Genomic DNA, 27221 nt, shown 5'->3' with positions numbered 1-27221 from the left:
GGGGATGTGATAAATGCCTGTGGCTGGTGCTGTTGAGGGTCTCAGGGCAGCGGCCCATGAACCCACCAACCTTACTAAGGTTGTGGAGGTCTTACAGGGGCCTGTGGAGTCCCCTGGTTTGTTTCTGGGATGGTGGACGGAGGCTTATTGGACCTCTACCCCAATAGATCCTTAATTCCATCTCAGAGGGGAGCTAGTAACATGGATTTTGTTTCTCAGTCCCTGATATGAAGCAACTTCCAGAGTTAGAAGGATTCGAAAGTAAGAATTGGTCTGAATTATTGGCTGTGGCTCAGCAGGTGTTTGATAGCCAAGACTCACTAGGGAATAAACGGAAAAGCTTGCAATGATTCTCGCTGTGAGATCATGGTCTGCGAGGAAAGGCACCAAGCAAGGGGACAGTTAATGGGAAGTCCTACCTCCACACTTAGATCCCTGCTCGGGGAAACAAACAAACAAACAAAATCAGGGTGTCTACTGTAAGAAGAGGCTCGTGGGAAGAATGAGCACCCCAAGAGAGTCAGACAGACAGCCTTAAGTCCTGCATCCCACAAAAGAGATGGACTGACAGGGCTGGGGCTCCATTTTTCTGAGCCCCCAGGAGCCTTGGGTGACCTTAAAGATAGGGGAGCAAGTCTGTGGCATTCCTAGTTGACACAGGGAAACCTACTTCATCTTGACTCATCCTGAAGGTCCCCTGATGGGGTGAAAAACCATTATTTAAGATTGGCACTACAGCTCAATGGCTAAAGTCCTTGCCTTACACACACTGGGATCTAATATGGGCACTGGTTCATGTCCTAGCCGCTCTACTTCCCAACCAGCTCCATGCTCATGGCCTGGGAAAGTGGTGGAGGATGGCCCAAAGCGTTGGGACCCTGTGCTCATGTGGGAGACCTAGAAGAAGCTCCTGGCTCCTGGCTCTTGGCTTTGGATTGGCTTAGCTCCAGCTGCTGTGGCCATTTGTGGAGTGAACCAGTGGATGAAAGATCTTCCTCTCTACATCTCCTGCTCTCTGTAAATCTGTTCTGCCTTTCCAATAAAAATCAATAAATTTAAAAATAAAAGACACATGGAGAAAAAAAGAGCCGGAGACAGACAAAGCTGTCATTCACTGGCCTAACCTGTCCAGATGTGACAATACCCTATAAATAGGGAGACTGAGCAAGGCATTGCAATCCACATTAAGAGATTAAGGGAAGCAGGTATACTAGTTGCATGCCAGTTACCATGGAGCACCTCTCTGCTGCAAGTACAAAACCTACATATCCAGGACTACTGGCCTATGTAGGATTTACAGGAGATAAATAACTGGGTAAAAACCACTCCATCATGGCCAATCCCTACCCCCCTGCTGAGTCTCCGGCCACCAGACTGGATCATCTACAGCCTCCTAGACCTGAACGATGCCTCCTTTAATCTGCCCCGGCTGAGATGAGTCAGCCCATTTTTGCCTTTGAGCGAACAGTCCCGGGGGTGGGGGAGGGGTGGGGGTGGGTGGATTCTCACGTCAGCTGACATGGACCTGTCTACCACCAGGATTTAAGAATCCCCCACCCTCTTTGATGAGGCACTGAGTGCTGACTTGATGCTATTCTGGCAGCACTACCCCCAAGCGACTCTTTTACAACATGTGGATGACTTGTTAACAGCTGCCCCTGATGAGGGGAACTGTGAGAGAGCAACCAAAGGACTCCTAAGGGAATTTCACGACTTGGGGTACCATGTCTCTGCTAAAAAGGCTCAATTACATGTAACAGAGGCCAGTTATCTGGGCTACTTCTTAACCTAAAGAAAATGCACACTTTCCACTTCCCCTGTCCAAGCCGTTCTATGAATCCCTCAACCCAAGACCCAAAAACATGTGTGGGAGTTTCTAGCAGCGATAGGATATTGCAGACTATGGATACCTGGGTTCACTGAGATAGACAAGCCTCTGCATGAGCGAGTACGGCCAAGCCCCACCTCCCACTGGTGTGGAGAGAGAACGAGCAGGAAGCTTCCTAAAGGTCGCTTTAGCATCAGCAGCGTAAGTTCCTAGATATCACAAAGCCATTCCAACAATTCATACATGAGATTGGGGGAGTTGCTAAAGGGGTGTCAACCCAAGCTTTGTGACCATGGAAACGTCCCGTGTCACATCTGTCTGAGCACTCAGCATTGGCCTGGCCAGCCTGCTTGAGATTAGTAGCAGTGACAGCCATACTGATCAAGGAGTCCCACAAGCTACCACTGGGACAGGACCTGGTCGTCACTGCCCCCCCCCATGTGGCAGAGGCACTCCTATGCAGCACCCCTGATCAATGGATGTCTAATGCCCGATGATTCAATAAAGGTTGATAGGTCAACCTTGCATCTGGTTTTCCAAGACCAACTGCCTCAACTCTGCCACCCAGTTGCCTGATGATGCCCCAAGGAACATATCATCCCATTTAGGTGTATCACCCCAACCTGATCAGCAACATCCCGTTATAGAACCTGGAGGAAGTGCTACACACGGATAGGAGTAGCATTGTGGAAGACGGCTAACGATAGGTGGCAGGGGCAGTGGTGGCAAACGACCTGGATGGAGTATGGGCCCAAGCTCTGCCACAAGGAAAGGCAGAATGGGTGGTGTGCCCCCAAACCTTAAAAACTTTCCAAAGAGAAAGCTGTGAACACATATCCTGACAGTCACTGCACCTTGGCTGCAGCCCAACTACATGCGACATAGAAGGAGAGGGATCTCCTTATCCCAAAAGGAAAGAGTATAAAATACTCCTGGGGTCTAGCCCCCCATAGCCTAGCAGCTAAAGTTCTTGCACGTGCCAGGATCCCACATGGGCACCAGTTCTAATCCCAGCAGCCCTGCCTCCCATCCAGCTCCCTGCTTGTGGCCTGGGAAAGCAGTCGAGGATGGCCCAAAACCTTGGGACCCTGCACCCGCATGGGAGTCCCAAAAGAAACTCCTGGCTCCTGGTTTCGGATTGGTTTGGCTCTGGCTGTTGTGGCCATTTGGGGAATGAACCAGTGGATGACAGATATTTCTGTCTCTCCTTCGTCTCTGTAAATCTACCTTTTCAGCGAAACATTTTTAAAAATCTTTTTTTTTTCCAATTATAATATTCTGCAGCGCCGCCTCTGCATTCTTCGATTTTCTTGACGCTAACCCTGGATGGGTTGGCATAACAGCAGCGCTCTTTCCGTGGGAGCAGACAAGCCCCTCCCTTCCTGGCTGTGATGAACTCTAGAACCTGTCAGTTCTGCCTGGCCACCGTTGCCAAGGAGCACATTTGCATGCGGAGCATCCGGAAAGTACCTGCTACTGGCTCAAAATGGGCTGCAAGTTTCTGGGATAACTAGTGGTGTGGCCCAAGACCAGTTCTTAGTCTGTGAAGTGCCCCACACTATGCAGATGCGGGGTCCCAAGGCTTTGGGCCATCCTCCACTGCCTTCCCAGGCCACAAGCAGAGAGCTGGATGGGAAGTGGAGCAGCTGGGACATGAACTGGTGCCCATATGGGATGCTGGTACTTGCAAGGTGAGGATTAACCAATTAAGCCATCTCACCAGGTCCAATCAGATGCTTCTAATGCCTTATCCCATAGACCAAGGTCTTCCTCAGCACACAGAGTCCTGCACTGAGGGACCAGCTTCCTAGAGTTGAATCAATGAGTCGACTCATTTACAAAACCCCAGCAGGGAATGTAACAGGAGGCACACAGCCATCTGAGCCCACATCAGAGAACGAGAGGAACTCCATCTTGTGCCCGCTCTAACCCATGACCTGGGAAGCCACAGAAGAAATTTTAGTAAGTGTTTTTTGCAATCGGTTCCAAACAGACCTAGCCATCACGTTCCGTTTCGAAAGATGTGCTTGCTGACTTAAACTGCTGTTGGCTGTGGGGAAGCAAAAAACGGTTTAGTCACATGATGTGGGTAAGCAAACAAAAAGAAAAGAAAACGAGAAACACTGAAGTTATGTGAAGTATCCTGATGTGGCAGGCAGGCAGACAGAGGGATGAAATTTAAAAGCATAAAAACCCTGGCATAAGGAAAAGCATGACACGCGATCTCTCAAATTCCAGCGGCAACCGTTATGTGGCCACGCATGGCAAACTAAAGGCTCTCTTTCGCCCTGTGTCGGTGCCCGGTGTGATCGCTCTGCTCCCCACAATAGCTCATGTGTCTGTGTGTCCCTCCTCTGTAACGCTTTCAAGTGAAATAAATAAATCTTGAGAGGCTGAGTTGCCGTCATGTCGGCTGCAATTGCGGCTCTGGCCGCTTCCTACGGTTCGGGTTCGGGGTCTGAATCCGACTCGGACAGTGAAGGCGATCAATGTCCGCTGCCAGCCGCCGACTCTCTCATGCATTTGGCCAAATCGCCGTTGACCAAGCCGTCTCTGGCCGTGGCGGTGGACTCGGCTCCGGAGGTGGCAGTGAAGGAAGATTTGGAGACTGGAGTTCACCTTGACCCTGCTGTGAAAGAAGTTCAGTATAACCCCACGTATGAGACCATGTTTGCTTCTGAGTTTGGACCAGAAAATCCCTTTAGAACACAGCAAATGGCTGCCCCTAGAAACACACTTTCTGGATATGCTGAACCAGCTCATATCAACGACTTTAAGTTTGAACAGCAGAGAAGAACTTTTGCCACATATGGTTACGCATTGGACCCTTCATTAGATAATCATCAAGTGACTGCCAAGTACATTGGTGCTGTAGAAGAAGCTGAAAAAAATCAAGGTTTAACTGTGTTTGAAACTGGTCAGAAGAAAACAGAAAAAAGGAAAAAGTTCAAAAGAAAATGATGCATCTAATATGGATGGTTTCTTGGGACCATGGGCAAAATATGTGGATGAAAAAGATGTTGCCAAACCCTCAGAGGAAGAGCAGGAGGAGTTGGATGAAATCACAGCAAAGAGGCAGAAAAAAGGCAAGCAGGAAGATGAGAAACCCGGGGAGGAGAAGACAATCCTGCCCGTTAAGGAGATGTACGACTATCAAGGCAGGTCCTATCTTCACATACCTCAGGATGTCAGTGTAAATCTGCGGTCAAGTGTGCCACCTGACACGTGTTATCTTCCAAAGAAGCAGATTCATGTGTGGTCTGGACACACAAAGGGAGTCAGTGCAGTCCGTGGCTTCCTCTCTCCGGCCATTTGTTGTTGTCTTGCTCCATGGACTGTAAAATATGGAGACCGCTGCTGTCTGCGCACATTCTTGGGTACAGTAAGGCTGTGAGGGACAGCTGCTTCAATACTGCGGGGACACAGCTCCTCAGCGCAGCCGATGACAGGCATCTGAAGCTCTGGGACACGGAGACGGGACAGTGTATATCAAGATTTACAAACCGAAAAGTACCCTGTTGTGTCAAATTCAATCCCGATGAGGATAAGCAGAATCTCTTTGTGGCTGGGATGTCTGGTAAAAAGATTGTGCAATGGGACACCCGAAGTGGAGAAATTGTCCAGGAGTATGATCGGCACTTGGGAGCTGTCAACACCATTGTTTTCATCGATGAGAATAGATTTGTTAGTACCTCTGATGATAAGAGCCTCCGAGTTTGGGAATGGGACATCCCTGTGGATTTCAAGTATATAGCAGAACCCAGTATGCATTCAATGCCTGCCGTGACTTTGTCTCCAAACGGGAAATGGCTAGCATGCCAATCAATGGACAACCAAATCTTAATTTCTGGAGCACAGAACAGATTTAGATTAAATAAGAAAAAAAAAAAAATTTAAGGGCCACATGGTAGCAGGCTATGCTTGTCAGGTGGACTTTTCTCCAGATATGAGCTATGTGATTTCAGGAGATGGAAATGGAAAATTAAACATTTGGGATTGGAAGACCACAAAGCTCTATAGTCGGTTTAAAGCTCATGATAAAGTGTGTATAGGTGCGGTGTGGCGTCCTCATGAAACATCTAAAGTCATAACGTGAGGATGGGATGGTTTAATAAAATTGTGGGATTAAGAAAATCAGCCCTTCAATTGTCTAGGATCATTTTTGATTCAATGTCATATTTAAATCTGTTCATATTATTATATATGTTGGATGACAACCTGATTTACAAATAATATCTTTTTTACATGCCTTATGGAATTGACCCATTACTTGCAAAAAGAAAAAAAGAAACTGTAAATTGGCCTCTTAAAATTCATTAACAGCTTTGTTTTTTGTTTTGCAGAGTTTTTTTTTTATACAGAAAATGACCATTTGTATTTGATGGATAGTTGTTGTTAGCGGTCAGTTTAAAGATTATTCTCATGATATACTAAAGGGACCCCTGTGGGCTCAAGAAAGAATTCCTAGTGGATTTGGCAGTATAGAGGAGACAGTATAGTTAATGACTCAAAAAGGTACTGTATACTAAAAAGGCAGTAACAAACAGGGATGATGGAATTTAATAGAAATGAGACACAGGAGTTGAACCACCTGCCATTGCTCTTGCTGTTATTTTCAGTGGGTCAAGTCATTTGGCTTGAGTTCAGCTATTTTTGATGACATATGTCATATGTTTTTAATTGTAAATCATTAATATTCTCTGCAGCATTCTTCCAAGTATTAAACTGTAAAATTAAAAAGTACAAAGTTCTTTCTTGAGTTCCTTCCTGATCAGTGTAGATAGAGTGCTATAAATATATAAACAGACACTTATATTGTTTCAGAAGATGAAACTGGAGCAAAGGAGCCAAGACTTTGAATTTTATTTATATTCTCTAGCAGTAGGAGCTTTCAGAATCGAATCCCGTGTCACTGCTTCACTGACATTACTGTTGAAATCTCCATGGAAGAATAGATTCTATGGGCAAAGTCTAAAACATCAGCTCGCGATTTCTTTGAAGTCATATTTTATCTTTAAACTATTCTGATTTTACTTATCAAGTACATATGGCAGAGTTAGAACTCTAGGAAGATGCTAAGGTTCCAGTTTGAAAAGCAAGTGACCATGGCAAAAAAAAAAAGTTTAAGAATTTGAGATTATGAAAAATCAAAATAGCTTCATGAATAGATTAGCTAATTGCATTTCAGTTTGGACAAACCCTTTCTCCTGTTTCATTGCAAGTTTACACTGGGTGTTTGAACGTGTTTTGAAATATTTCCGTACCATGTTACCAAGGTAAGATTGCTTGGAAGCTGCTCAGACTGCTGGCTAGGACATCAAAATCATGTTGAATGTTGTTAAAGAGAGGAATAAGGTCTGTCCTAGCATGCATATTTCTGTGCTGTCCTAGCATGCATGTTCCTTGCCTTAAGAATGCTTCCAGTTTTAAAAATCAAAGTTTCAAAAGGCCTGGTGTATACGAACAGTACCTGTAATTACATATCAGTGAGCTGCAAGGGAGGAAAAAGAAGAAATAAGCGTGAAGGAGTGTGTTTTTTGACACAGAGACACTCAAAAGAGTCACAAACGCATTACCCACACACTACTAGGAAAGTGACAGGTGGGAAGGAGCCAGACAAGACCTTTCCTTTCGTCCCACAAGCACTATTTAAACCGTCTTGTTTGCCATCAGTATTGTATGTTACAAACCTTAATTTCTTAATCTGAAGTTATTGTATTTTTGACTGTTTCTAAACTGAGTAACTGTATATAAATATAGAGGCCTGTTTTTTTTTGAAAAGATCATATTTTTAAAAATAAAGCCATTTTGTAGAAAGTTTTTTAAAAAATAAATCTTATAAAACTATATTAAATTTCCCAACTTGTACGTTGTTTCTGGCTACAAAGGAAACAGACTCCCTGACTTCCGGCTCTGGTGGGTGGCGCGTGCAGGAATTACATGCTCCACGCGTGGACAGTTGAGGAAAATAGCTTGGGCTCAAGTTTCATGTGAAATGGTTTTAGGAGAGGAGAATGAAGTTGCTTCCTTTTTTTAAAAAAAAAAATTTTTGGGGGGGAATAATGCTTGATTTTATAAGGATCAAAATGTCATGTGCTTAGAGAAGAAATTTTTTAAATTTTAATTTAATTTGTAATATTTTTTGTATAGTTGAGAGGGATGTATGCCTGGTTAGGGTGGAGATCGTCATGGCAGGGAGGAAGGTGAGGGGGACAAATGTTTGCATTTTTTTTTCTCTTGTGTCCACAGGGAGGGAAGAGGAAGGGACCATTCCTTGCCTTCAAACTACATCAGCACCTGGGTGTTGTGGGGGATGGCTATTTGATTACACCTTAGAGACCCTGATGTAGGGAGGAGTATTCTGAGGCTGCGACCCGAGTGGCCCTGACAGAGCTCTGCCCCGGAGTTGATAAAATCTTTCCAAGTTCTATTGGCTGACCCAGTCCACCTTAGTGTATCCAAAGGCTCAAGAACATGTTGCAAAGCTTGGCCAGGAGAGTGGTCCAACCTGTTCTGTTTTCCATCCTCCAACGATGCATCTGATGTCCTCTGTTGGCCTACATGAGCTGGCTGTCACGTCTTTTGTGTTTATCTGGGCATGCTGAACAGGCATCAGCAACCAGTCCCAATATATGCACTCCAAGGTTGGACCACATATACTGTGATTTTCCCTGTTTTGAGGGGTTTGATTATAGTGATCTAGTTGGGGAGACCCCTGAGAAACCTTGTCAAGAGTGATCTTAGACTTGAATCCTGTATGCACCAGCCAGTGCAGGGTCAGGTTCAGTTCATTACCTGCCCCAGCCAACTCACATATCAATGGATGCAGCTGCCTGGTCAGCTCACCCAAAGTCCCATCTCTCACAATGAACTGAGATGTGCGTGCTGTGGCTTATCCCAGTCAGCCTGCCCAGTCTTCATGAACACCAATGGGTACCACAGCATAGTTGAGATGTGTCCCCAATACCCCCAGCACGCTCACCCTCAGCCCTGGTTTTTACGTATGCTGGCATGTGCTGTGGCCTAGGCCAGTCTGTCTGGCATCCATCTGGCTATTGTGTACTTCCATGGGTACTGCAGCTTAACTCAGCCTGACCCTCCCCCAGGAAAGACCCACACAAAAATCAACTGGTGTTGCTGCCTGGACCAGCCTAACCCTGAGAGCCCGTCCCTAACCCTGGCTCTCATGCTTATCAGCAAGAATTGCAGCCCAGCAGAGTAGTGCCCACAGTTGAGAGAAGGAAAAAAAAAAAAAAAACCTTTATTTATTTGAAAGGCAGAGAGAAAAAAATTACCCATCTGCTAGTTTACTCCCTTAGATACCCACAGGAGCCAAGGCCAGACAAGGCTGAAAGCAGGAGCTAGCAATCCCAGGCGGGGCTCCCAGGTGGGGCTCCCAGGTCTAGACACAGGGAACTTGAGCCGCGACTTGCTGCTTCCCCCAGGGAGGTGGCTCCAGGAGCTGAGCTGGGACCCCAGCCCAGGCAGAGTTGGGACTGTGATGCCCAATGCTTGGGGGTTGCATTACCTACCTGTCTTTCCTGCCTTTTGGCTTTTCCTGTTCTCTGGAAGCAGAAAGGTCTGAGAGCTAAGATCCTTTTATGGTTGCATGGGGGTGGGAGCCGGGCAGGCCACACTGGCTGGCTTTGCACGCCTTGCTAGGGACTCCAAGGGGCTGCATCAGGGTAAGGTGTGTGTGTGTGTGTGTGTGTGTGTTGGAACCAAGGACTCCCAGGATGGGAGCCCCTGCCTGGCAGAGCGGAGCCTCAGGCAGGGACTCCTGTCCCTAGATCCCACATTCCTGTCTAGAGCATGTTCCGGCTCTCCCTGGCTAACGCACAGCTGTGTTAGCCAGAGGAGGGGGTGCTCATGTTGTGGCTTCACAAGGTGGAGTTGAGGGGTGGGGTAGGGTGGAGGGTAGGGGACAACCAGGGCTGGTGAGTTGCCTGTGGCTGGTTTTTATGGCCTGGGCAAGAACGGGTAAGCTGGCCCCTGTCGGGGGAGGAGGCTAGCTTTAATTAAAACCCAGCCCTGACGGGCCTGGTTCTTCCGGCAGTTCAGGAGGCATCCGTTGTGAACAAGAAAAAAGAAGAAAAAAAAAAAAAATGACAGCCCTGTATTCCCTGAACCATGAAACAAATGGTGGTGGTGAGCTGTGCTGTATTGAGAGGGTGGGGTGCTGGGCCCCCGAGGCTCCAGGAGCCACTAGGATAGGGCAAAGAAGGTGTTTTTTCAGCCTTCGCAGGTGTTTTTCCAGCCTCAGGTGGGTGGGCGGGCCGGAGCCACCTGCTCTTGTTGTCGCTCAAGCATAGATAAATCCCTCCAGCTCCTGCTCCCTCGGGGTGCCCCTCCCGTCCCTGCTTCAAGCCTGGATTCCTCCCCCTCCACCACCCCTCCCCCCGGCCAGGCATCCCCCATCACCCTACCACCTGAGCTCGGGCTTGCACCTGCCCCCTCCCCCCAGCATCCCCCATCACCCTACCACCTGAGCTCGGGCTTGCACCTGCCCCCTCCCCCCAGCCCCTCTCACACTCTCAGCTCCTGATGTGGCTGACTGGCAGGCTGTGGGGGAAGGGGGGGCGGCCAAGATGGAAAGTTCTAGGGCTTGTGTGTGGTGCGCTTCCCTCCTCCCCGCCCCGCTACGCTCCTGCCGGTTGGCTGTGTTCTAAAAGACAGCCAAGAAGTTGGGTAAAGGGGGCGTAAAGGGGTTGTCCAGGCTAACTGGTTAACTCAGCTTCCCCGTTCAGAGTCTGCAATGGGGCCGGCAGGTGAGCGCGCGTGGGGCCGGAGGCTCTCCTGTTGGAGACTGGACTTGTCGGCCCGGCCCTCCTCGCGCCCCAGCCCTCCTCGCCGCCGGAGCATCCACGCCCAGCTTCACCTGCTGGGAGGCTGGGCCGAGCAGGAAAGTGCTTATTGTCGGCTGGGCAGGATGTTTATCTTAGCCACTGCTCAGCCCCCAGGGGGCCTGCTGTGCGCTTCCTCAGAGCCTTGTAAGGAAAGCCCCGTCCAGGGCGGTTCCCGCGGGCAGCGCCGACGTCCCTGTTCGTCTGGACTGTGAGAGAAGGCGGTGGCTGACCAGAAACCAGTTTCCCTGGGTGTCATCGTTGAGCGCCCACTGGGTGCCAAGCCCTGTCCTGGACCCTGAAGTCGGAACAGGACATTGCTTTTTGTCCTGTCCAGGAACCCCTGGCCCAACGAAGGAAGGAGACGGAGGTGTTTATGATTTAACTGTAAAGGCGAGGCCTCAGCTTTCCAGTCTGTAACATGGGTCGGTGGCATCCCAGATAACCCAGTGGGGATGCTCTGGGGGGACAACGAGATGGGGGGCTAAGGAAGGTCCCCCAAGCATGGTGCCTTCCTTTACGTCCCCTCAGCACCTCTCTAGACTGACCCAGACCCGCTAAGCCTGGATGTTTGCTCTCCTTGCCGCCTCACCTCCCTCCAGGTGCCGACTCTGGCAGTGTCTCCTGAAGCCATGGGGACCCTTGCCAGCCACCAGTGCCTACCTGCCTCCGTGCCCAGCCCAGGGCTGGCCCCTCCCCATGGCCACTGGCCTGCCCATCTCCAGTCCAACTACATTCCTCGCTCTTCCTTTCCGACACAACGTCCCCTTCACCCAGTCCCGCTGCTGCCATGCCCGGAGAGAGCTGTGTTTCCTCCTTCTGTCGTCCCCGCTGTGCTTGGAAGTGTGTTTTGAGGGGTGGTCCCCCTCAGCCTCCCGGGGACCACCCCACCCCCCAAACCCAAAGCCTGGCTCTCAATCCGGCTTTTGTAACCACCGGGGACTTTGGCCCCCTCTCTCGGTTTTATCTGAGTGCTTTGGATGGCCGCACTGAGTAAACAGCCATTGTGGGGCTGCTGTCTCCCGGAAGGCCTTCTGCCCACGCGGCCTCAGCCCTGGCCCTGCAGGGCTGTGGAGGGGACACTGTCTCTCTTTCTGGCGGAAGGTGCATGGAGAAAGGAGAGGTGGGGAGGGCAGGGCTTCCCCCTGTCCCAGGTGACAATGCCAGGTCCAGTTTCATCCTGAGACTCAGCCCATGGGGCCATCTCCCCCCCACATCCCTCCAAGGCCTACGTTTAGGAGCAAGGGGATGGGGTGGGGGTGCTGGGCCTGCCTCGCCCTGCCCTGGGGACATCCAGGTGGCCCTGGCTGTGACTCAGAATTTGTCTCCCGGCTGACCTGGGGACTGGGGAAGAGAGGGCAGTTTCCTCTGATACTGGGGAGTGACTCAGGAACCAGTGGGGGACAAGGGGGAGGCCGGGACCTTCCAGTGTCTTTGTTGGCTAAGGCTCAGGAATCCGGAGAAACTGGTAGTGGGGAGGCCCCACCTCCCTCTGCCCCCGCCTCTCTCTGCAGCGCCATATAAGCTACTGCACCTGCCACCGGCGAGGCTGCTGTCGGCTGGAAGGAGCTGGTCTGTTCACACTCGGGGCGGCTCCTGCTGGTTCTGCGTCTGCGTCTCCCTCTCCTTGACTGGAATCCTACAACTCTCTCCCGGATCGTTTCGTCCACTTTCTTGCCGCCACATCAGGTCTTTGAGCCCGGCCCGTGGGGACCCGGAGCCATGGCTTCCATGGGGCTACAGGTGATGGGCATAGCCTTGGCTGTGCTGGGCTGGCTGGGCGCCATGCTGAGCTGTGCCATGCCTATGTGGCGTGTGACGGCTTTCATCGGCAGCAACATCGTCACGTCGCAGGTCACCTGGGAGGGTCTGTGGATGAACTGTGTGGTGCAGAGCACGGGCCAGATGCAGTGCAAGGTGTACGACTCGCTGCTGGCGCTGCCGCAGGACCTGCAGGCCGCCCGCGCGCTCATGATCATCTGTATCATCGTGGCCGCCGTGGGCGTGCTGTTGTCTGTGATCGGGGGCAAGTGCACCAACTGCGTGGAGGATGACACGGCCAAGGCCAAGACCATGATCGTTGCGGGCGTGGTGTTCCTGCTGGCCGGCCTGCTGGTGATGGTACCCGTGTCCTGGACGGCCCACAATGTCATCCGCGACTTCTACAACCCGCTGGTGGCTTCGGGGCAGAAGCGAGAGATGGGAGCCTCGCTCTATATCGGCTGGGCCGCCTCGGGTCTGCTCCTGCTTGGTGGTGCCCTGCTCTGCTGTAACTGCCCACCCCGCGCCGAAAAACCCTACTCTGCCAAGTATTCCGCCGCCCGCTCGGCGCCGGCCAGCAACTATGTGTAAGGTGCCACCGTTTGCCACTCAGGGGCTCTGTCGTTCCCGGTCGGATTTCCCCGCGATTGAACTCTGACTGTGACTTAGCAGGAGGCCTTCCCGGTGGCCTCAGCCCCACCTGCCTGGCCCACTTTGGGATACCTACCCCAAGATGGATGCCAAAGAACCCCCCTCCTTTGAATGGCTCCCGGATGCAGGAGGCGACGGAGCGGGGAGCTGGCCCTGCTGGCCGGGACAGCCCAGCCCTGGAGCTCTGTTCCCCACCTGTGCTGGAGTTGCCCCATGCCCCCCTCTGCCAAAGTCCTCTGTGACTAGCTCCTGGCCTCCACCCAAGGTCTGGGTGCCACTGGTGTATGACGGAAGAAGTTTGGCGCCTGGGCTGTGCATGCCTTGCCCAAGGAACTGTGGTGGTTATGGCTGTAAGAATGCCTCCTGAGGAGGGGCAGACTGGACAGACTGGTTCGGGGCAGGGAGGGGTTGGGGAAGACCTGAAGCCCACCTCTCCCCCATGGATGGACTCCTGGGGTATATGTGTTGCGGGGTACAAAGTCCAGGTTTTGCCTCTGTATCTCAGTGGATTCTGTTTTGTAATTTAAGGAGCGCTGTTCAGTCATTGTAATTATTATTATTATTTTCTACAATAAATAGGACTTGTACATAGGAAAGATTTCTGTACTGTTTGATTGTTGTAGCTCCGGGGGTGAGGGTGGGAGGGGCAGAGCCTGAGGCCGGGGCAGGGAGTCAACCAAGAAACTCCTTAACCTCGGCAGTCATCTTGTTCAGACCATCTCCATTTTAGGGGGTAAACCCAGGACCCAGCAGGTATGTGTGTGTGTGTGTGTGTGTGTGTTGTGGGGCTGGGACCCCAGGAGGGAGGACAGAAAATACTCCACCCCGGGGGCCTTTGATCTCTCTTTGGGTAGCCAGGCTGGTCCCCTGGGCTCCGGGGCTACCTCCTGACCTGGGTGTGGAATGTTCTGGAGCCTGCTGGTCCTGAAGGGCCAGTTCTGGGAGGGGGTGTTATTAGCAGCAGCAGCCCAACTCGGCGGTCACTTCACCTGTCCCAGCTCAGGGACACGCCCATCACACCTCGGTGTGTGAAAGGCCCGGGAACCCACAGCAGGCTGGCTCCCATCCTAAGGCCCCTGGCAGCCAGAGCGAGCACCTCCCAGGGTGGTCTAGCCTGTTTCCTTGTGCACACAGTTGAGCCATGAGGTCCCAGCACCTGGGAGGCCCCACATTTAACAGCTGTGGCCCCACCTAGTTTTGGGTCAGGGACTGCCCTGATGGGGTCTCCTCTGGCTCGTCCAATGTCTCCTTTTTTTGGATATATATATCCAAAACATATATTCATAAACATATTCATTTATGAATATACAATTTTTATTTATATATTTATTTATAAATATATAATATACATTTATGTAAATCCAAAAAAGGATATATAGGAATCCCCAAAAAGGATATATATAATATGTATTATATGTTTGTATATATAATATTATTTATATAAATATATATTTTATTAGAAAGGCAGATTTATAAAGAGAAAGACTAAGAGAAAGATCTTCCATTTGCTGATTCACTTCCTAAATGGTTGTAACAGCCGGAGCTGGGACAATCCAAATTTAGAAGCCAGGAGATTCCTCTGGGCCTCCCGTGTGGGTGCAGGGTCCCAAGGCTTTGGGCCATCCTCCACTGCTTTCCTAGGCCAAAAGCAGGGAGCTGGATGGAAAGTGAGGTAGCCAGGACATGAACCGGTATACGCATGGAATGCTGGCGCCGTAGGCTGAGGACAGACTACTATACCATGGTGCTGGCCTCATTTTTTTTAAAGATGGATTTATTTATTTTGAAAGTAGAGCCACTTCTCTCTGCTCCGCACACAGGAGAGCTCTTGCATCCTGCTGTGTCATCTTTCCCCCCACATGGCTGCACTGGTCAGGACTGGACCAGGGTGAAGTCAGAAGCTTGGAACTCCCTCTGGGTCTCCACCAGTGAGCACAAGTGGCTCCTCTTGGGGACGCCGGTGCATCTCCAGCAGTAGCTTAACCCGCTGCATTGCAATGCCACCTCTTTCCCCAGCCTGCAGCATCCTGAACCCCCAGAATGAATGTTCCGGAAATCCTCTCACCCCTCTGGAGAGCTCATAGGACAGCTCAGAGCACTCCTGTGTGGGGGTGGTGGAGTGGGCCCAGCAGCCCTGGGTCACATGTGAGGGAGCGGGGTGGGCCTGGCCAGGGCCACCTATAAGGTCAGGGGATAGTCGCAAGGATGGGGGAGGGCTGGGGACCAGGCCTGTCTCTCTCTCAACCCTGGGTGGTCTCCTGCTGCTTTCGGTACAGATAGATGATGCCAGAGATGAAGCCATCCTGAGCAGAGGCTCCAGGCACAAGCTCCGACTCAGAGGTGGCCAGCTCCCAGTGGTCCACAGGCTGGGCCACCAGGCACGTCCATGCCCCAGCCTGCTCTAACCGGTCCAGGGTGGCCTCCAGAGCTGCCTTGTACTTGAGGTTGGATGGATTGGTCCTGGTGGTCAGACACACCAGCCCACCTAAGAAGGGATGAGAAGGGTGCAAGTGAGCTGGAGGCAGCTGTCCTGTGGCTGTCTTTGACCCGCTCCCCCCCTCCAGGAATTCCTGGGGGTCTCTATGCTCCTCTTAGCTTCTGTTTCTCTACTGGCAGACTAGGGACAGTTCTGTTGTGCTGGGGAAAGATCTGTGTGTGCGTGCAAAATGCCCAGCCCATTCAGGGACTGCACACACAAGGAGACAGAGGGAGACCCAAAGGCTGGGTTCTGGAAGGGCTTCCCAGAGGAGGTGGTGAGTGACAGCAGATGTACACAGCGACAGGGAAGGAGACCCTGACATGGAGACTGGCCCATGGGGCTCTGGTCTGGTAGTGCCCGGTGCCTGCTGGCTCACACAAGGGCATTTCCTGGAGCATCTGTGCTCAACTCTTGCCTCTCTTACTGACTCTCACAACCTTCCTGTGTGGTTTGGCTCCCTAGCCCCAAGCCTGCCCAGGCCTGCCCAGGTCTCTGCTGGCTGCCCTGTGCTGGGCCCAGCAGCAGGGACAGCCAGCAGAGGAGGGGGAAGTGAGGGGTGCAGTGTCTGAGAAGGAGGCCTTTTGACCTTGCCAGCAACTTCTGGAATGACTACTGCCCCAGGCTCCCAGCTCTCATGCTCTTGCCCGGGATGGGGAGGTAGCGGGGGGGACAGGTTCAGGGCTGGGTGGTGGCAGGAGCTCAGCGGGCACAGCTACCTGCCCAGCACGCAGAACCAGCAAATTGATCTCTGTGGCTGTCCGCTCTCCCTAGCCCTGGCCCGGGGAAGCCCCATTTCCCAGATGGGGAAACCAATGCCAGGTAAGAGCAAGGCTCACCCAGCAGAGACCCATGGATGCATGAAGGGGGCAAATCGGCCAATGAGGAAACTGGGCTGGGAGCTCCCCATCTCACGGTGAAGGGACCCCCGGTGTTGTACCACCTGCCCATCTGCTCCCTGTTATTCATGGTTAAGAGGCCAACTGACCCCTTGTCTCCCCCGCCTGCTTCTTTGCATGGGTCTGCCCAGGCCAGCTGGCCGGGCAACTCCTCACCTGGCTTGGTGATGCGTAGGAGATCTGGGATGGCACTGCAGGGCACCTGGCCCTCGCTGAGGGCACCCACCACCAGCACAGCATCGAAGGTCCCTAGGGAACAGGGGGTGGGGAGGTGGCGGGTGGCGGGTAGCAGAGTGGTCAAGGCCACCACATGGGTCTGCAGGACCAGCTCCATGCATGGGGTGGGGGGTTGTAGGGTGTGTGTGTGTGTGTGTGTTGGGCCTGGGCTGTGGGTTGAAGGGAGAAGCTGTGGGCTCTGTGTCGGGATGGGTGAGGCAGCCGGCCAGGCTGGGCCAGGGGCAGAAGGGGGCAGTACCTGCCGGGCTGGGCAGAGGCTCCTGGCCTAGGGTGCAGAGCTGAAGTTGCTGGTAGAGACCTCGGGCCTGGGCCTGTTGCAGCATCCTGGGGCTCCCGTCCACCCCGTGCAGCCGGAGGAATCCCCGAGCCTGCAGCTGGCACATAGGGGAGTGGGGGTAGGACTCAGTTACAGGTCCCACTGGAGTCCCTGTACCATGCTGGGTGCGGGTGGTGTGCATGCACTAGGTCTGGCAGGAAAATTTGGTCCAGGCATTTGGGACCAGCTAGTCTGAGGCAGAGGCCGAATCCCTGGGGTTTTGGTGTAGGAAAAGTGAGCAAGTGGGGAGTAAGCTGGGGGTGGGGGTATGTTGGGGTATGTTGCTGAGCAGCAGATCTGGGGGTGCGGTGGGGTGCCTTACCTCCACAGCCACCAGGCCGGTACCACAAGCCACATCCAGGATGAGGGCGCCATGGGGCAGGCTGGGCACGGCCTGGGTGAGGCAGTCCACAGCGAGGCGGGGGGCACGGTAGTGCAGGGCAGCCACGTCCTGAAGGAGCCAGCACAGTAAGCAGGATTCCATCCAGGCAGCCCCACTCCCTGGGGGTGTGTGTGTGTGTGTGTGTGTGTGTGTGTTGGGGTTATGGGGAGAGGAAAGTTAAGTTCAGGGACTTGTCTCCGTTTAGGGGGACCTGTGGCACCTGCTTCAGGCAACCCTTCCGTGCGGGAGTTGTAGGGCCAGGCTAAGGACCATCCCCCAGCTGCCGACAGGGCGACTATTTGAGCGGACAGAGGGGCAGGGGCCAGTTTTGTGCTCACTGGTGCCCTGGGGAGGTGAGGCTAACTGATCCCATTTTACAGACAGAAAAGTAAAGCTGGCTGAGGGATGGGTTTACCTGGTCGTAGTCTGGGGCCCAGCAGTCATAGAAGTGGAGTTTGCCTGCTAGGTCCTTAATGCCGTGGGATGCCCCGACCCGGGCCAGCGCCTCTTCCTGAGCCATCTTGTCTGGGGGTGCAGCGGCTGTGGGGTGGGTGGACACAGGAAGGGACACTGAGATATTCCCACCCCCTTCACCTCGGCGGAGGGAGGACGTCCGGGGCGCCGGGGTTGCAGGTCGTAACTCACTGGGGTCGCAGGTCCTAACTCACCGAGCGAGCGCTCTCGTGGGACCGGCCCGCGCGGGCGCGCACGGGGTCTGGGGGCGGGCCTCGCGGACGCGGCCAGCCTGGCCACGTCCCCAACACGACTCGATGATTGACTTTCCGCCTCCCAATCAGAGGGAGGCGATGGCAACTCGCGCCCTGCCGCCAGCCAATGAGCTCTCCTCCCGTTGACCGTTGACCGAGCTCTGGACGGACAGCAGCGGTCATGCGGGCGGGTCAGTGGGGCGGCCGCGGGTGGCCGGCTGGCGGAGAGCTTCAAGTGCAGCGAGCGCGACACGGAGACTTTCGTGAGCGTTTTCTGCTCGTAATTGAAGTCTTTGTATATAGCCAGGAGTTCGCCTTAGTGTCCCCCGCGTTGTGGGGCGCGGACGTTTGGGCTTCAGCCTCCTGGGACTGGGCTCTGTATTTAGGAGTTTTTTTGTTTGTTTGTTTGTTTCAAGCTACATTTGTCTAAATGTGTGTGGTGAGCATGTAGGAGACACGGTCCCCGGACACCGCTGTGGTCCACGGGGAATGGCCTTGGCTTAAACAGGGCGGCAGGGGTGAGATTTTCTGGTCTAACAAAAGCCACTGAGACCAGACGTGGTGGACAGGGGGTCCGTCACACCACCAAGAGAGCCCTGGGAGCTGGTCAGGCCTCCTGCGCTGGGCCCGACTTGTCATCACAGTTGCACCTGCCGGCAGGTGCAGCATGTTCGCTCTCAGGTTCTCCTTTCGGAAAGCAGGATGGGAAGTCCCGTCCACCCGCCCCTGGGTGACTTCTGCCCCATCCTATTGGCCAGATAGAGTCTCATGACCATCCCCTCTCAAGCACAGGATGCGAGTCAGTGAGGAGGGGGCAGCTGGCCAAGGGGGCTAGGTTTAGGCTCATACGGATTTGCTATGCACATGTTGCTTGCCAGTCTCTGACAGGCACCGGGGCTGGCCTCATTCTGGGGTGGCAGTGGTGGCGGGTAGATGCTGTTGGCTGTTCCCAGGCTGGCTTTTCCTTTTGAGTCACTGCATCCCTGCACTCCACCATGAGAATGGGGGTGCGGTCAGGACCATTCCTTTGCCAGGGATGGGGGAAGGCCAGTGTGTGGGCCTTGTCTGGAAATGACGGCTCCATATAAAGGCACCGTGGTATATCAGGTTAAATGTCCACCTGTGGTGTCAGCATCCCATCTGGGATGTTTCTTGCTAGTAGCAAAAGGTGATCCAAGTCCTTAGACCCCTGTACCCACATGGGAGGACCAGGAAGAAGCTCCCTGGCTGCGGGCTTTGAGCCTGGCCCAGCTGTAGCCACTGCAGTCACCTGGCAAATGGACCGGTAGGGGGAAGATCTGTCTTGCCTCTCCTTCTTTCTGTAACTCTTTCAAAAATAAGCAAATCTTAAAGGCAGCCCTGCTGGTCGGGGAAGCTGAGCTCCATAAGTCCATGACCTCAGAATCCCCTCCCCTCCACCCCTGCAGTGGTGACCAGAGGGGAGTTCTGGGAGCACTCTCGGATCCCCTAGATGTGCCAGGCAAAGGCCACAGGCAGCCAAGTGGGAAGCATGCTTGAGTGCACAATGAGTGAGCGAGTCAGGGAAGGTGAGGCAGGTCCTGGAAGTGCCTGGAAGATGGGGAACCAGTGTGGCTGTGGGAGGGGAGCATGGGGCGCAGTGGGTAGCTTTGGAAAACTGATACCAAGGCCTGGGATGGAAGGGGCTTGCCAGTCCTCCCCCCCGCCCCCGCAGGGGCATAAAAGTCTTCTGGTTAGGGTCTGGTGTGGTAGCCTGGTGGCCTTGCATGCACCAGGATCCCATGTGGATGCTGGTTTGCGTCCCAGCTGCTCCACTTCCTTTCTAGCTCCCTGCTTGTGGCCTGGGAAGATGGTCAGGGACCCTGCACCTGTGTGGGAGACCTGGGGGTGGGTGGTGGAGGAGGACCCCTGGCTCCTGGCTTTGGGTCGTTATGGCCACTTGGGGAGTGAACCAGTGGTTGAAAGATTGTCCCATCTCTCCTTTTCTCTGTAAAGCTGACTTTCCAAAGAAAAGAAAAAAAAAAGAAAGAAAGAAAGAAAAGGCTCCTGGTCAGCGGCACCCAGCTGTGCCCAGTGAGCTGTAGCTCAGTTCCAGGCCTTTGTTCTCGGTTTACACCCACGCCCTGGGTGACCTCAGCTCTGATCTCACTCAGTCCCAGGGGGTGTAAGTATTATTTATATTCCCGTGACTTCCCAGCTGGTCACTGCCAGCCTGACTCTCTCCTGAACTCTGGACGAGGCTGCCCTGCTACTGCCGCACGCCTGACACCTTTCTAGAGGCCACACCCCTAAATGCTCTGGAAGCTGGTCCCCACTCCCACATCTGCTCCTCCTCGTGCACGAATACATCGGCCCAGACCCCAGAGCCATCCTGCCCCTGGAGCCACCTGGCACCCAGGAGCCACCTGGCACCCAGGAGCCCAGCCCCAGCCACTTCCCCTGTTCTATCAGCAAATCCCGTGGACAGACCTGCTGCTTGCTCTGTCTGTGCTGCCTGGCCCCAGCTACTTCCCCGCTGGCCCAGCCCTCTGCCCTTCGGTTGGTAGCCGAAAGTCGATTGTCACTGCTAAACATTTTCTGGACAATTCCAAACATGCACCAAAGTTGCTAATATGTCACCCTAAATGTTTGTTCATCGTCATTTCATTAATAGAACGTTCCAAGACAGAATTATTATTTTTTAAAAATTTATTTACAGCAGATGGTGAGAGTCACAGATGCGTTATTCATTGGTTCATTCCCCAGAGGGCTACAGCAGTCAGGAACTGAGCGAGGCTGAAGCCAGGAGCCCGAGTCTCCATTAGGATCTCCTATGTGGGTGCAGGAGCACATGGGCCGTCCTCTGCAGCTTTCCCAGGTCTACTAGAAGGGAGCTGGATTGGAAATGGAGCAGCCAGGACTCGAACTGGTATCCCTATGGGATGCCGGCATTGCGAGTGGTGACTTCGCCCCCTCCGCCACAATGCTGACTGCTCAACGCATTTGGACACCACGCTCACTGTGTGACATTTGCAGCAGGGGAAGCACACAGCTGTCGCTTCACATTCGTCTCCTCTCTGTTGACAACATTCAAAATCTTTTCTTCTAGGCTTTTGGGAAGGTAGTGCCCTGTCAGCTAGTCACCCACTGTGCCTTGGGACTCCAGCTCTTCTTCCTGTCACTTCTCATAAGCTGGTACCCAATGACCCATGCCCTCTTCCTTGCCCCCCATGCCCTCCTCCCACTGTATTCTCCCAGCCTCTCATTTCTGCTAATCCTCTGCCAGCTCCCTCCCCAACCTCTGAGTGACAAGTACGGACCTGTGTATTTATAGTGTTCAGAAGGCTTCAATGTTTGTACAGGTGGTGCAATGACCAAACCAAGCTCTTGAACATCCAAATGAGCTCCAATGCTTATCATTTCTTTGCAACAAGCACCCCCAAGTCTACTGTTAGCAATTTTCAAGTGTAATAAAGCTCTTTAAAAAAAAGTACTTTCTCTCTGTCTTTCCTTCTCTAAATTTGCCTTTCCAATAAAAATGATTATAACTTTAAAAAAATCTGTTATAAGTCTAAAAAATAGTTGGTTGGAAAAAAGGAAATGAAATTACGGCCATTTGGATGAATCAGCAGATGGAAGATCTCTCTCTGTCTCTTTGCCTTTCAAACAAATATATATATATTTACAAAAAAAAAAAAAAAAAAAGGAAAGGAAAGAAAAATAAATTGTAGGAAAAACTTGGGCAGAGATCACTTCAAATCCGAGCTTGATCAACACCAGAACTCCTTTCAGCTGATGGGGTCCTCGGGTTTTTGTAGACTCCGGACTTGGGGTCTGCTGCTGTCACTCTGTGGGCCGCATCCGCATCCTGCACCTGCCGCGGGGCGTGGGGCCGGGGATGAGGAACTGGCTCCCCCTGGCGATGAGCGATGGCAACTGCGTTTCCTGGGCGCTGTCTTCCCGTTGACCTTAGCCTGGCTCAGCAGTGCCCAAACGGCCTTGAACCTGGGGACTGGGAGGGAGGTCTCGTACCTAGGGTGGTGGAATAGCTCCCAACTTAAGGATATAATTTGGAGGTTTTTACTGCCCTTTTCTTAACCCCGCGTGCTGATGCTCGCTAGTCCAGGGATGGGATCCAGTGAGATTAGGAGGGAACTTGGTTGCTACAAGAGACACTGCTTTCCCTGGCTCCTGTCGTGGGCGCTCTCTCATGGGGTGGTCCTCACCTGCACAGATGGCTCTGCGGGGAGGTGAGGGCAGATGACAGACACTTGGGCCTGGCATCCTAAAGGGGTTGCCATTAACGACCATGTGGACCCCAGTGCCTGAGACCATGCATTTGGTCTCAGTGACGGTGGAAACTTGGGGACAGGGATGCTAAGTGATGGCCAAGGGTGGTGGTGGGGATAAGCCCAAGGAGGGTAGGGGGCAGGCCAAGGAACATACTCCAAAAACTGGTTTTGACTGCCACCATCTGAGCGAACAGCAGGCACCTCTTCCCTACCCTGCCTTGGTGGACAGCTCCCCAGACACCCTGTCCCCTGTCCTCCGAGGAGGGTGCTTGACCTCTGACCCCTGTCCTTCCGCTGTCCGCTTCTGTAGGTTCTATGGGCAGAGAGAGAGAGAAAGAGAGCGAGGCACCCATGAGAGGAGCTGGCCAAACGGGTATCTCTTGTAGCGACAGGGTCCCCATGGTAACTTGACCCCCCCACCCTGTGACATCTGTGAGGTCACCCTCCCTTGTCTCTCCCAGCCGGAGGGGGGGGGGAGGCCAGACATGGAGGCCGTCCCCCCGGGGAGACCCAGCCTTCTGGGGGTGCTGCTGCAGGCCCTGCGGCTGTCAGCACTGGTGAGCAGGGGCATTGGGGGTATGGGTGGGGTCCATGCCCACCATTCTTTGCCGGCTACTTGGAGTCTCTCCTGTGCCTGCCCCTTGGAACTGGGTGACCTTCTGAGTGCTTCTGGAAGCACTAAGCCACGCCCTCTGCCACCAGCCCAGAGCTGGGACTTTCTCTTTCTCTACCCAGGGGTCATGTCTCAGGGAGCGGGATGGAGCGGGGCTAGCATGTGCCGTTCCTACCCCATCTTAAAAAAAAGTATGCAAGTGTTAATGGCTGGGGCCACATGTCCAACTCGCAATCACTTATGGGCTGAGTTAGTGGTGATCCCAGGGTCAGCCCTGTCCCCCCTTTCCTGCTTTCTCTGGTCAGAAAAGCGAGGTAGCCACACACCTGTGTGATTTATTTTATTTAAAAAAATTTGTTTTAGATTTATTTTTATCATTTTTTTATTGGAAAGGCGGATATACAGAGAGGAGAGGCAGAGAGGAAGATCTTCCGTCCAATGATTCACTCCCTAAGTGAGCGCAACAGCCGATGCTATGCCGATCCGAAGCCAGGAGCCTCTTCCAGGTCTCCCACGTGGGTGCAGGTTCCCAAAGCATTGGGCCGTCCTCGACTGCTTTCCCGGGCCACAGGCAGGGAGCTGGATGGGAAGCGGGGCCGCCGGGATAGAACCGGCGCCCATATGGGATCCTGGGCGTGCAAGGCGAGGACCTTAACCACTTGCGCCACCGCGCCGGGCCTGCTTTATTTTATTTTTTAAAAAAGATTATTTTTATCACAAAGTCAGATATACAGAAGGGAGGAGAGACAGAGAGGAAGATCTTCTGTCTGATGAGTCACTCCTCAAAGGCTGGAGCTGGGCTGATCCGAAGCCAGGAGCCAGGAGCCTCTTCCCGGTCTCCCACACAGGTGCAGTGTCCCAAGGCTTTGGGTCACCTTCGATTGCTTTCTTAGGCCATAAGCAGGGAGCTGGATGGGGAGTGGGGCTGCTGGAATTAGAACCGGCACCCATGTGGGATACCAGCACATTCAAAGCAAGGATTTTAGCCACTAGGTTACCATGCCGGGCCCTGTATGCTTTATTTTTTTAAAATATATATTTATTTTTAATTTATTTGCAAGACAGAATCAGAGAGAATTTCACCCATTCTTTGGTTCACTGTATACAAGGCTTGCAACAGCCAGCATTGGGCTAGGACACAGCTAGGAGCCCGCCGTTCCATCCCGGCCACCCCTGCGAGCAGTGCGGACCAAAGTGCTGGAGCTGTCCTCTCTGGCCTGCCAAGGCGCACGTGGGCAGGGAGCTGGACTCCATAGGCCTGGGCCAAACACCACTCTGCCTCACTTGGATCTGAGCTTTGATCACCAGCTGCGTGACTTTGCACAATGACTCCGTCTCCCAGAGCCTCAGCCTCTGCCCCTGTAAAGCCAGTGGGTTGTTCGGGATCCCCCTCCCTCCCCACTCTCAGCATCCTGAGAAATGGCTTCTTCTACTCCGATTCCTCTCCCTAGACGTGTTAGCAGGGAGCTGAATCAGAAGTGGAGCAGCTGGGACCGGAACTGGTGCCCATATGACATGCTGGTGCTACAGAAGGCAGATTTACTTGCAACGCCACAGCAGTGGGGGTGGGGGGCAGGGGGAAGATCTGATTTCTTTTCTCCACAGATCTCTTAGTCTCCTTCCTACACAGCTTCCTGAAAAAACTTCATCCTCTGAGTTAAAGCCAGCTTGGGCCTCTCCACTTCTTGTGCTTCTCTCAGTGGGTCTGTCATGTGTTGTAGCAATGCCTCTACTTCTGTCACATACCTCTGCCCTCATGGTCTCAAGGGGAGCCGAGGAGCTTGGGAGAAGGCAGCTCAGCTGGGTTCAAATTCTGCAGCAGGAGGGTGGGGTAGCCTCCTCTTCTCCAATGACCACAATGATGATGACGATGGTGATGATGGTGATGGAGACAGGCTTGAAGAGAATGATGATAATGGTGGGGATGATGGTGGTGATGATGACAATGGTGATGATGGTGATGGTGGTGATGATGGTGGTGACGGTGATGATGATAGTGATGATGGTGATGATGGTGATGGTGGTGATGGAGACAGGCTTGAAGAGAATGATGATAATGGTGGTGATGATGGTGGTGATGGTGGTGATGATGGTGGTGATGGTGATGATGGTGATGGTGGTGATGGTGAAGGAGACAGGGATGAAGGGAATGATGGTAATGTGGGGATGACGGTGATGGTGATGATGATGGTGAGGATGAAGGGGATGGATCCCCTTTAGTCTATAGAGCTGTGGATAATCACCAACAACCGACAAACGGGAAGTCAACTCATGAGACCTCTTGAGCACCCTGCTCAGAAGGACTGCTTAACAGTGTACTCAGCTCACCCATGGGTGGGTGTGAGAGCTGACTAAGGTGGCCTAGGAGCCTCCCTGTCCTTTTCCAACCCCCTTCCCTGCCCCTGGGCAACAGTGCCCCTTGGGTTCCTGTCCTAGGTGGCTAACTCCAGCCTCCTCCTCTGTCCTGCAGCTCATCCAGAACCGGGTGCACCTGTACAATTTCTTGCTGCTCAAGATCCTTCTCTTCAATCACTGGGTGACAGGGCTGGCCCAGGAGGCCCGCGGGGACAGTGGCAGGCCAGCCCACACCCTGCTGGGAGCCCTGGGCCAGGCTCTGCATGCCGGGGTGGCCCTGACTTGGGTCCCTGTGTGGCTGCTGCTGCGAGGTCCCAGGCTAGTGTGGGCAGCCATGCTGGGCTGTGCCAGGACTGTGGGGTTGACTTTGCAGCGGCTGGGCCTGTCGGCGGCCAGCTGTGGGGAGCTGTTGCTGTCATGTCTGCACAGCCTAATGCTTGTAACCTTGCTGCTGGCGCTGCTGACCTGGAGATTGTTCCAGAAGGTTCATCGTTGTAGCCGGGGCTGGCTGCCAGACCAGGTGGGTAGGTTTGGGGTGTAGGTTGGGGGGCGGCGGGAGCCATCAGCCTTGGCAGGTACCAGTTGTGGCAGCTCTTGTTCACCCCCAGGTGTTGTTGAAGAACCACACGGTGCTGGAACTGCGGAGCCGACTGTCCTGCTGGGCAGCGACCACGGCCGCACTGGCCTCCTGGCACCTGGCTTATCTCATCACCTGGCTCACCTGTCTCGCCTCCCACCTGCTGCAGGCTGCCTTTGAGCACACTGCCCAGCTGGCCCAGGCCCAGGAGATGGAGCCGCAGGCGGCCCCTAGGACCCTGTTGGAGTCCCCACTCCATAAGACCTTGATCCCTGAGACAGGGCCTGTTCTGTCAGAGCCTGGGCCCCTTGGAGAATAAACGTGTCCCCATCCGGCTTTCCTGGCCTGCCTTGCCATGAACCCCCTGCCCCTGCCTCACTTGTTCTTTCTCTCTTTTTAAAAAAAAAAAAAGATTTTTTTTTTTTTAATTGGAAAGTCAGATATAGAGAGAGGAGGAGAGACAGAGAGGAAGAACTTCAGTCCGATGATTCACTCCCCAAGTGACCGCAATGGCTGGTGCTGCGCCGATCCGAAGCCAGGAGCCAGGAACTTCTTCCAGGTCTCCCACGTGGGTGCAGGGTCCCAAGGCTTTGGGCTGTCCTCCACTGCTTTCCCAGGCTACAAGCAGGGAGCTGGATGGGAAGTGGAGTTGCCAGAATTAGAACTGGCACCCATATGGGATCCCGGTGCGTTCAAGGTGAGGACTTTAGCCGCCGGGCCATGGCATGAGGCCCTCCCTTGCTCTCTTAAAAAAAAAATTATTTATGATATTTGTTGGAAAGTCAGATTTACAGAGAGGAGAGACAGAAAGATCTTCCATCTGCTGCTTCCCCAAATGGTCATAACCTCCAAAGTTGAGCTGATCTGAAGCCAGGAGCCAGGAGCTTCTTCTGGGTCTTCCATGTAGGTGCAGGGTCCCAAGGTTTTGGGCCATCCTCAATTGCTTTCCCAGGCCACAAGCAGAGAGCTGGATGGGAAGTAGAGCAGCCGGGACATGAACCAGTGCCCAAATGGGATTCTGGCGCATGCAAGACAAGTATTTTAGCTGCTAGGCTCTCATGCTAGGCTCTGTCTCTCCTTTTTAAGATTTATTTATTTTTATTGGGAAGGTAGGTCATATTTATAGAGAGAAAGGAAGACAGAAAGATCTTCTATCTGTTGGTTCACACCCCAAATGGCAACAATGGCCAGAGCTCAGCCAATCTGAAGTCAGGAGTCTGGAGTTTCTTCCAGGTCTCCCACATAAGCGTAGGGTCCCAGGCTTTGGGCCATCCTCTACTGCTTTCCCAGGCCACAAGCAGAGAGCTGGATGGGAAGTGGGGCTGC

The 27221-nt window shown here is 53.2% G+C and overlaps 3 protein-coding genes and 1 pseudogene across 3 annotated transcripts; 3 read left to right on the top strand and 1 right to left on the bottom strand.

Annotated features, from left to right (window-relative positions):
- The first annotated feature begins 4234 nt into the window (after positions 1-4234).
- On the top strand, positions 4235-6579 carry LOC121151438 (annotated as a pseudogene).
- Positions 6580-12246: 5667 nt separating this feature from the next.
- On the top strand, positions 12247-13028 carry CLDN4 (claudin 4). Its single transcript, XM_040973785.1, has one exon. The coding sequence runs from the start codon at positions 12394-12396 to the stop codon at positions 13021-13023; it is 630 nt and encodes a 209-aa protein (XP_040829719.1). The 5' UTR covers positions 12247-12393; the 3' UTR covers positions 13024-13028.
- Positions 13029-15259: 2231 nt separating this feature from the next.
- Positions 15260-17913, bottom strand: METTL27 (methyltransferase like 27). The gene is made up of 5 exons (XM_040973784.1): positions 17809-17913; positions 17334-17462; positions 16934-17069; positions 16615-16707; positions 15260-15568 (listed from the first exon to the last, which is right to left on the bottom strand). Exons 1-5 carry the CDS (start codon positions 17911-17913, stop codon positions 15324-15326), a joined length of 708 nt encoding a protein of 235 aa, XP_040829718.1. The 3' UTR covers positions 15260-15323.
- Positions 17914-22835: 4922 nt separating this feature from the next.
- Positions 22836-26214, top strand: TMEM270 (transmembrane protein 270). The gene is made up of 3 exons (XM_040973690.1): positions 22836-22907; positions 25434-25838; positions 25939-26214. Exons 1-3 carry the CDS (start codon positions 22836-22838, stop codon positions 26212-26214), a joined length of 753 nt encoding a protein of 250 aa, XP_040829624.1.
- Positions 26215-27221: the final 1007 nt, after the last annotated feature.

The sequence above is a fragment of the Ochotona curzoniae genome, unplaced genomic scaffold (assembly GCF_017591425.1).
Source record: "Ochotona curzoniae isolate NIBS_2020 unplaced genomic scaffold, NIBS_Ocur_1.0 contig_2321, whole genome shotgun sequence".
Classification (NCBI taxonomy): Eukaryota; Metazoa; Chordata; class Mammalia; order Lagomorpha; family Ochotonidae; genus Ochotona; species Ochotona curzoniae.
The sequence above is the reverse complement of the archived record's forward strand: the minus strand, read 5'-3'. Positions and strand labels throughout refer to the sequence as shown.